The 9,639-nt window shown below is 41.5% G+C and overlaps 1 protein-coding gene across 1 annotated transcript; it reads left to right on the top strand.

Annotated features, from left to right (window-relative positions):
- Window positions 1–2,060: 2,060 nt before the first annotated feature.
- LOC110152890 (olfactory receptor 8G1-like) lies at window positions 2,061–9,272 on the top strand. The gene is made up of 2 exons (XM_070462979.1): window positions 2,061–2,073; window positions 8,305–9,272. Exon 2 carries the CDS (start codon window positions 8,337–8,339, stop codon window positions 9,270–9,272), a length of 936 nt encoding a protein of 311 aa, XP_070319080.1. The 5' UTR covers window positions 2,061–2,073; window positions 8,305–8,336.
- Window positions 9,273–9,639: the final 367 nt, after the last annotated feature.

Below are 9,639 nucleotides of genomic sequence, written 5' to 3'. Positions count from 1 at the left end.
TTACAACTCCTTAATCCTACCCAGCATTAGTTATGCTGGAGACCTTGCGGACACCCGACTCGAGTCTGGGAGTCCCAAGAGGTCGGTCTGCCTTGACCTGCCTTGGAAGGTTGTCACACCTCAACCTGCTCGGGGATCTGCCAGTCCAGGGGTCCCAGGAGGTCGACATGCCTTGACCTGCCTGGGGATTCGATCTCCAGAAGGCTGTCGTGCCTCAGCTTGCCTGGGGATCTGCACCATGACCCTGGGACACCTGGCTCTTAGAGTGCAACAGTACTGGGTGGATAAGTTTCAAAAAAACTCACCCCTAAGGAAGTCCACCCATGGAAATAGAAGGAGGCCTATTAGTTTTTTTATTTTTTCTTTTCCTCCCTGTCATAACTGTCTTTCAGATGGGAAATAATCAATCCACTTCCCAACAGATGCCCTTGAGATGCATCCTTGATAACTGGAAGCTGTTCGATCCTCTAACTCTAAGGAGAAGTTTCTTAAAATTCTTTTGTGCCACTGCATGGCCATGGTATCCTCTGGGGGACAAGGAACACTGGCCTGAGGATGGGAGTTTAAATTACAATACCATCCTGCAGCTAGACTTATTCTGCAAAAGACAAGGGAAATGGACAGAGATCCCCTATGTCCAAATTTTCTTCCAACTAAGAGATATGAAGGAACTCTGTCTTAAGTATGGGATTGTTGTATGCCCTAAAAGTGAGCCTACTAGGCAAATGGTGTTAGGTACAGAGAACATAAAGAAGGAAGCCCCCTGTGAAAGCTTACCTCCCATGACTCCTGAGTTACCTGTTCCTTCCTTGTATCCAAATGTGCCCCCATATCCAGGAGCACCCCCTCCACAAAAGCCAACTCAAGTATGTCCCTTAATTGAAACTGGAGGAGAATTTGGACCAACCTGGGTCCATAAGCCCTTCTCCCTTTTAGAACTAAGACAGATCAAACAAGACTTGGGAAGCTATACAGATGATCCAGGCAAATATATAGATACATTCCAACACATTACCTTGGCCTTTGACTTGACATGGAAGGACATCATGGTCATATTTAGTCAAATTTTATCTGACCCTGAGCATGCTAAGGTCTTAAATGAAGCCCAAAGGTATGCTACGGGGCTTCACATCAAGCGATAAATATGCAGTGGGGGAAACTGCAGTCCCCTCCTCAGATCCTAATTGGAATTATAATGACCCTGAGCACATCTGGGAAAGGGATCATTTTCTGATCTGTGTAAAGGCAGGACTAAAAGCAGCCCAGCAAAAAGTAATCAGCTATGCCCTGGGTCTCAGCAATAACTCAGGAGCCCAATGAGAACCCCATTGCCTTTCTGGAAAGGCTAAAAGAGGCCCTCCAAAAGTTTACCAATCTGGACTTAGACTCTTATGAGGGACAGGTGATTTTAAAGGACAAATTCCTGTCCCAGTGTGCATCAGACATCAGGATAAAGTTACAACAGCTACAGCAGCAGGACCCTGCTGCCTCTTTAGATGAGATGGTCCAGACAGAGGCCACCATACCTTTTATAACAGAGAACAGGAGAGGGAGGCCAAGGCCCAGGAAAGGGAGAAAAGAAAAGAGACAAGGCATGCCCAGATGCTGGCTGCCCTCCAGGGAAGCCCTATGGCAAACCCCGAGTCCTTAAAGGACAAGGCATGAGGCAAATGCCTAATCTGTAGACAGGCAGGACATTGGGCCAAAGAGTGTCCAAACCATGACAAGTCTCCTAAAATGGCTTGCTACAAATGCCATCAATTGGGACATTGGGTGGCACTCTGCCCTGGGGACCCAAGAGCCTCAAGGTCAAGTGCCAAGCCTTCCCTCAGGATGGTTCAACAGGACTGAAGCAGCCTGCTCCAGCCAGCCCACCTGTCACAGATAACCATCATGGGGCTGGAGCCAAGGGTGCAACTGGATGTGGCAGGTAGGTCCAAGAATTTCTTGGTTGACACAGGGGCTACCTACTCTGTCCTGACCTCCTACTCTGGAGCCTTCTCCTCCCAAACCTGTACCATTTTGGGTGCTACAGGAAAAACAATTACAAAAAGATTCACCTGAGCACTTTGTTGCTGGGATGGACAAATATTTTCCCACCAGTTTCTGGTGGTCCCTGAGTGTCCTACTCCCTTATTGGGAAGAGATCTTTCCCTGCCTTTGAAATCTTGCAGCTATTGCAGTCCTGATAGAAGATGCTTTAAAACTCTCTTTTGGGGCAAACTAACTATTTTTACCAGCCACCAAGTGAAACAACTCCTGAATGGGAAAGGCCATTTATGAATGTCTGATCAAAGAATCCTCAGATATCAAGTAGTGCTGACAGAAAATCCAGGCCTCATTATATCCCTTGTGAGGTTCTTAACCCAGCTACCCTCTTGCCTACCCCCGAGGACTCTCTCCCCTTTCACTCTTGCCTAGAAACCTTGGACCACTGGACAAAACCCTGAGAGGGATTGTTGGAAGATCCTCTGACCAATCCTGAGGAAATCTGGTACACTGATGGAAGCAGCTTTGTCTTGGATGGAAAAAGAAGAGCTGGATATGTAGTAGTCTCATATTTTGAGACCATAGAGGCTAAACCTTTGCCACCAGGTACTTCAGCCCAATTAGCTGAGCTCATAGCCCTGACTTGAGCTTTAGAGCTGGGAAAAGGAAAAAGAGTAGCCATTTACACTGACTCCAAGTATGCCTTTCTGGTGCTACATGCACATGCTGCTATTTGGAAAGAAAGAGGCCACTTGACCACCCCAGGGTCCCCAATCAAATATGGTGATCAAATCCTTAGGCTCTTGGAGGCAGTCCATCTGCCCACTGAGGTTTCAGTCTCCCACTGTTCAGTTCAGTTCAGTCGCTCAGTTGTGTCCAACTCTTTGTGACCCCATGAATTGCAGCATGCCAGGCCTCCCTGTCCATCACCAACTCCCAGAGTCTACCCAAACCCATGTCCATCGAGTTGGTGATGCCATCCAGCCATCTCATCCTCTGTTGTCCCCTTCTCCTCCTGCCCCCAATCTTTCCCAGAATTAGGGTCTTTTCCAATGAATCAACTCTTCACACGAGGTGGCCAAAGTATTGGAGTTTCAGCTTCAACATCAGTCCTTCCAATGAACACCCAGGACTGATCTCCTTTAGGATGGACTGGTTGGATCTTCTTGTAGTCCAAGGGACTCTCAAGAGTCTTCTCCAACACCACAGTTCAAAAGCATCAATTCTTTGGCACTCAGTTTTCTTCACCGTCCAACTCTTGCATCCATACACGACTACTGGAAAAACCATAGCCTTGACTAGACAGACCTTTGTTGGCAAAGTAATGTCTCTGCTTTCAAATATGCTATCTAGGTTGGTCATACTGTTTCCACTGTTTCCTCATCTATTTCCCATGAAGTGATGGGACCAGATGCCATGATCTTAGTTTTCTGAATGTTGAGCTTTAAACCAACTTTTTCACTCTCCTCCTTCAGTTTCATCAAGAAGTTCTTTAGTTCCTCTTCACTTTCTGGCATAAGAGTGGTGTCATCTGCGTATCTGAGGTTATTGATATTTCTCCCACCAATCTTGATTCCAGCCTGTGCTTCATCCAGCCCAGAGTTTCTCATGATATACTCCACATATCAGTTAAATAAGCATGGTGACAATAAAAATATACAGCTTTGATGTACTCCTTTCCCAACTGGAACCAGTCTGTTGTTCCATGTCCAGTTCTAACTGTTGCTTCTTGACCTGCATACAGATTTCTCAAGAGGCAGGTCAGGTGGTCTAGTATTCCCATCTCTTTCAGAATTTTCCACAGTTTATTGTGATCCACACAGTCAAGGGCTTTGGCATAGTCAATAAAGCAGAAATAGATGTGTTTCTGGAACTCTCTTGCTTTTGCGATAATCCAACGAATGTTGGCAATTTGATCTCTGGTTCCTCTGCCTTTTCTAAAACTAGTTTGTACATCTGGAAGTTCATGGTTCATGTACTGTTGAAGCCTGGCTTGGAGAATTTTGAACATTACTTTACTAGCGTGTGAGATGACTGAAATTGTGCAGTAGTTTGAGCATTCTTTGGAATTGAATGAAAACTGACATTGTCCAGTCCTGTGGTCACTGCTAACTTTTCCAAATTTGCTGACATATTAAGGGCAGAACTTTCACAGTATCATCTTTTAGGATTTGAAATAGCTCAACTGGAATTCCATCATCTCCATTAGCTTTGTTCGTAGTGATGCTTCCTAAGGCCTACTTGACTTCACATTCCAGGATGCCTGGCTCAGGATGTCTGGCTCTAGGTGAGTAATCACACCATCGCGATTATCTGGGTCATGAAGATCTTTTTTGTACAGTTCTTCTGGGTATTCTTGCCACCTTTTCTTAATATCTTCTGCTTCTGTTAGGTTCCTACCATTTCTGTCCTTTATTCTGACCATCTTGGCATGAAATGTTCCCTTGGTATCTCTAATTTTCTTGAAGAGATCTCTAGGGTTTACCATTCTATTGTTTCACTCTATTTCTTTGCACTGACCACTAGGAAGGCTTTCTTATCTCTCCTTGCTGTTCTTTGGAACTCTGCATTCAAATGGGTATATCTTTCCTTTTCTCCTTTGCTTTTCACTTCTCTTCTTTTCACAGCTCTTTGTAAGGCCTTCTCAGACAGCCATTTTGCTTCTTTGCATAGTGGACTTATGTACATAAAAATAAAGTCTTTGAAAACTATATAGAGCACCTACAACTAATGGCTGACACATTACCTACTGTGCTAATGAGGCATTTACTACTAATAATTAGATATAATTAAGTATTTCCCCAAACCTCAAGTAAACATAAAAAGATTGAAATCATGGCTTCAAATATTTCAGAAATTATATTCATATAAGAAGCTGTTTTCAAAGACTTCCTAAAGCAATGTCTGCAGGCTTTAATTTCTAGCTCTTAACTAATGAGTGTTTACTGTCTCAACACTGAGAATATTATACACAAGAGAGCTAATGATATCAACAACGAATGAAAAATGCAGATTTTAATTGCTCCTGTACTCCAATATCTCATCCCTGATGAAAGAAAATCTTGAGGGAGTTTCAATAGCTTCCAATATGTTTTTGATATTATTAATGCCTCTTATATACTAAAACCTTAGATAAAAGGATGCCACTTTGTCTAGTGTCTCTGGTAGAATTATAAGGAAGCTACAATAAGGAGTCATAACTCTTGATTCATAGTCTCTGCGAACAACTCAGGAATCAAGATTTGAATTTGAACACTGAGTAAAAGAGAGCATAGGAATTTCTATCTTGAACAGCCCCTACCTCCATCATCGAGATTTCCCTTAGAGAGTACTTGTTCTAAAGCACACATACACCCCGGTCTAAGGTTTCCAAGAAAAGGGTGAGTATCTGAACTCCATCTGTTACAGAATTTTTTAATCTGAGAATATTAAAGGAGTCTAACCTCTTCACATCATTACAGAGATTTCCTGAAAGTGGTTGATATCTAAAAATGGTTGCTCGCTTTTTAATGTAACACCTCTGAAGGGAGAAAACTCTCTTTTTCATAATTCAACCTATATTACATTCAGACCCATTTAATGGTTAGGCAGCCTTGCTATTGAACCAGGTATCTTATGGGCTGCAGCTCTGTCCTTTGAGGTAACATACAATAAATCTAATTCCAATTCATGTTTTTAGTTGTGTGGGTACTTGGAGTAAATTATTTTGATACAAATATTGTTGTCTTGGATAATTACAATTTGAAATTCACCATCGTAAAGTATAGCCCCCAGAACTAAGCACAATTCATAAGATGTATTTTTTCCCCCTAGTGTGATTACCACTCCCTTAAATTTGGATGTTATGTTTTTTTTTTTTAATGAATTCATTGGCAGTTTGAAGCATTTTCTCTTGATCCAGATGTTTTGAACACAGATTCATTAGGCCATTGCTTCCCCATTTTGAATGTTTTTGCAGACCTGGCTTATTCATACCATTATATCCTTCCAGGTTCTTTTTTTTTGGAAGCTTTCATTGACCCCTCCCCTGGGTTAACACCATAGTCACCATGTTCTGGAGGATCTGCTCAATCATTTATCATATTGTCTGGTCTGCCCCCTCCACTCTCTCTAGACTGCAAAACTCTGAAGAGTAGGGATTCTATCTTATTTATCTCTATATCCTAAAGGTCCACAGCAAATTGTGTTTACAGACTATTAAATTTTTTATAATATCAAATGCTATCAGATACACAGGCTAATAGTATCTTCTAGAATCATTATCATCATAAAAGTGTCTGTTATTCTCTATGTTAACATCATCTACAAATTTCATAATGATTTCTTTTATGGTATTATCAGAGTTATTAGTAGAATATTTTTTCAATGTAGGACTGCATCCTTCTCCAGGAGAGCTTCCCAACCCAGGGATTGAACCTGGGTCTCCCACACTGTAGGCAGATGCTTTACCATCTGAGACACCAGGGAAGCTCAAGTACACAGTACCATGGAATAATTCTCAAAATGATATCTCAAAGTGCAAGGTCCACTTTTTTAAAATATAAATTTGTATTTAAAAAGGTAAACAGTTTTACCTGCTGTTATCACTAAATTATAGAAAAATACCTTAAAAAATAAAATCACAATTTACAGTGTCCTGCTAGCTAAAGACTAAGAGGACCTTACTCTGAAATGACAGTCTTCATAATCAGGACTGAAATTTATGCCTATGAATGAAAAATGTCAATAACAAGAGGGTGGCAGAAAATAAACATTCGTATCACGATTATAGTTTTTTCAGCTCTTATGCTCTTTGCGTCTAGTGTATGTTTTATGCATGTTTTGATTTTGAGATAGTATTTCCAAAGATATCAGTATTGGCTCAAATCCTTAATTACCACTTTTATTTCTTATGGCTATGTCAATGTTTTTAATCTGTACTATTCAGTTCAGTCAGTTCAGTCCAGTTGCTCAGTCGTGTCCGACTCTTTGCAACCCCATGAATCGCAGCATGCCAGGCCTCCCTGTCCATCACCAACTCCCAGAGTTTACTTAAACTCATGCCCATTGAGTCGGTGATGCCATCCAGCCATTTCATCCTCTGTCGTCCCCTTCTCCTCCTGCCCCCAATCCCTCCCAGCATCAGGGTCTTTTCCAGTGAGTTAACTCTTTGCATGAGGTGGCCAAAGTATGCCCTAAATAAATAGTAATCATTTTTGGTACACAAATAATCTCTGATGATACTTCTTGGGTCTCTTTCTTTTGAATTCACCGTGCTCTGCTGTGCATGGAATCATCAGATTTCTTCCAAACCCATATCCCAGAGATGGAAAGATATAAATATTCTTTCTGCTTTGGTCTCTTGTGCCTATGGGGTAGTGCTTTGGTTTGAAGGTGAGTTTGAAGATGAGTACAAGGACACCAAGACCACACCCGTACTGTTGTTATAGCCTCAGGATCATGCAAGATCGACATTGTGCAGCCCTGGTTTCCCAGAATCTAAGCCCAGGATCATAACAGGTCATGCAAAGTACTTAGCACATGGTGAGTATTCCATAAGAGATTTTAGGATGAATGAATTTAGGCTTTAATATTTCACATTTCTGAATTCTCCTCATTAAGAAACTCATCTTTCCTGGACGTGGAGTTCATGTTGAATGATAGACTTATTGTTAGCCATCTAGTTGCTTTCTTGAGCTCTCTATCTGTATTTCTGAAAAGGTGACCAAAGTGAAGATATTCACTGCAAGGATCAGTTATTGATACACTAATGTCAGTACTTTATATTAATTTTTCCACTTATATTAATTACTGTGAATGGTTGCTCTGATTTGACAAAGAGAGATAGAAGGGAAGGTATGAGTAGCTAAAAGAAGAGATGGAAAAGTGAGACAGAAAGGCCTTATTTTGTATCCTTGATCATGTACTTTTTATATACCTAACTGTGGGAAAATATCCAACCACTATATTAGTTATCCAGTATGTAAAATAGACATAGTAGTATTTCCTCTGTAGGAGATTTGAGAGGAATGAAAACAAATCATGGAAAGTTCTTATAATAAAGTTAACGAAAAATTTCTTTGGCTGTCTAGGGACTGGGCAATACTGAGACCCACTGGAAGAGTGCTTTGGTTTGATAGCATAGAACAAACAAAGGAACTTTCCATCTTATTTGTTAATATGTACATGTCCTATGTTACTGAAATGCACTTTGACCACTAATGTAGATGAGGAACAGACAGAGAACTGGAGCTATCTGCTTGAGAAGTCTTGGTTTTTATATTACACATCATTGTAATTGGTTTTTATATTACCCATCATTGTATCCACTATAAATTTTCATTTCTTCCATAAATTCCCAGAGGGAAATGGCAGCAGGAAATCACTCCTCGGTGACTGAGTTCATCCTCGCTGGGCTCACAGAGCATCCAGGACTCCAGCTGCCCCTTTTCTTCCTCTTCCTAGGAATCTATGTGGTCACGGTGCTGGGAAACCTGGTCATGATCATACTGATTGGGCTCAGTTCTCGCCTGCACACCCCCATGTACTATTTCCTCAGCAGCTTGTCCTTCATTGACCTCTGTCAGTCCACTGTCATTACCCCCAAAATGCTGATGAGCTTTGTGACAGAGAAGAATACTATCTCCTACCCAGCTTGTATGACTCAGCTCTTCTTCTTCCTTGTTTTTGTTATATCAGAATGTCATATGTTGGCTGTAATGGCATATGATCGCTATGTTGCCATCTGTAACCCCTTACTTTACAGTGTCACCATGTCTTATCAGCTCTGTTCTTGCATGGTGGTTGGGGTTTATATCATGGGCTTGACTGGTGCCACAGCTCATACAGGCTGCATGCTAAGAGTACTTTTCTGCAAGGCTGATGTGATCAACCATTACCTCTGTGATCTTTTTCCTCTACTGGAGCTCTCCTGTTCCAGTACTTACATAAATGAGGTGGTAGTTTTGTGTTTCAGTGCGTTTAATATCCTCACCCCAATCCTGACCATCCTCAGCTCCTACATCTTCATCATCTCCAGCATCCTCCACATTCGTTCCACGGAGGGCAGGTCCAAAGCCTTCAGCACATGCAGCTCCCACATCGCTGCTGTCACTATTTTCTATGGATCTGCAGCGTTCATGTACCTGCAGCCATCATCAGTCAGCTCCATGGACCAAGGGAAAGTGTCCTCTGTGTTTTACACCGTTATTGTGCCCATGCTGAATCCCTTGATCTACAGCCTAAGGAATAAAGATGTCAAAATTGCCCTCAATAAAATCCTTGAAAAAAGAAGTTTCCTGTGATAACGAGTGTTTTGCCTTGGCAAAAATTTATAATTTCCTGAGAAAGTTTGGTAAGAAAACAGTCCAGACAGAGGAATGTGTGTCTACAAGTAATGCGATGGTTTCTACTATTAATTCTTGATTTTGGAGGATGAAAGTGGCAGGGAGAGGACTGGATTCATAGTGTTATCATATGGAGAGCAGCTCTGTTTGAGGATGTGCCAGCGTCCACATGTCCATAAAACTCTGTATTACCTCTAAATACTAATACAATATTCAAAGGCTTTCATGTAGATTATTACAAGCATGGAATATGGAACTTCTTTAGCCAAGACTTATTCATCTTAATTTTTTTTTTTAATTTTAAATTTTTATTTTTTTGGCCACC

This window comes from Odocoileus virginianus, unplaced genomic scaffold, assembly GCF_023699985.2.
Source record: "Odocoileus virginianus isolate 20LAN1187 ecotype Illinois unplaced genomic scaffold, Ovbor_1.2 Unplaced_Scaffold_19, whole genome shotgun sequence".
Taxonomy (NCBI): Eukaryota; Metazoa; Chordata; class Mammalia; order Artiodactyla; family Cervidae; genus Odocoileus; species Odocoileus virginianus.
Note: the sequence above shows the minus strand (reverse complement) of the source record. Positions and strands in the feature narration are given on the sequence as shown.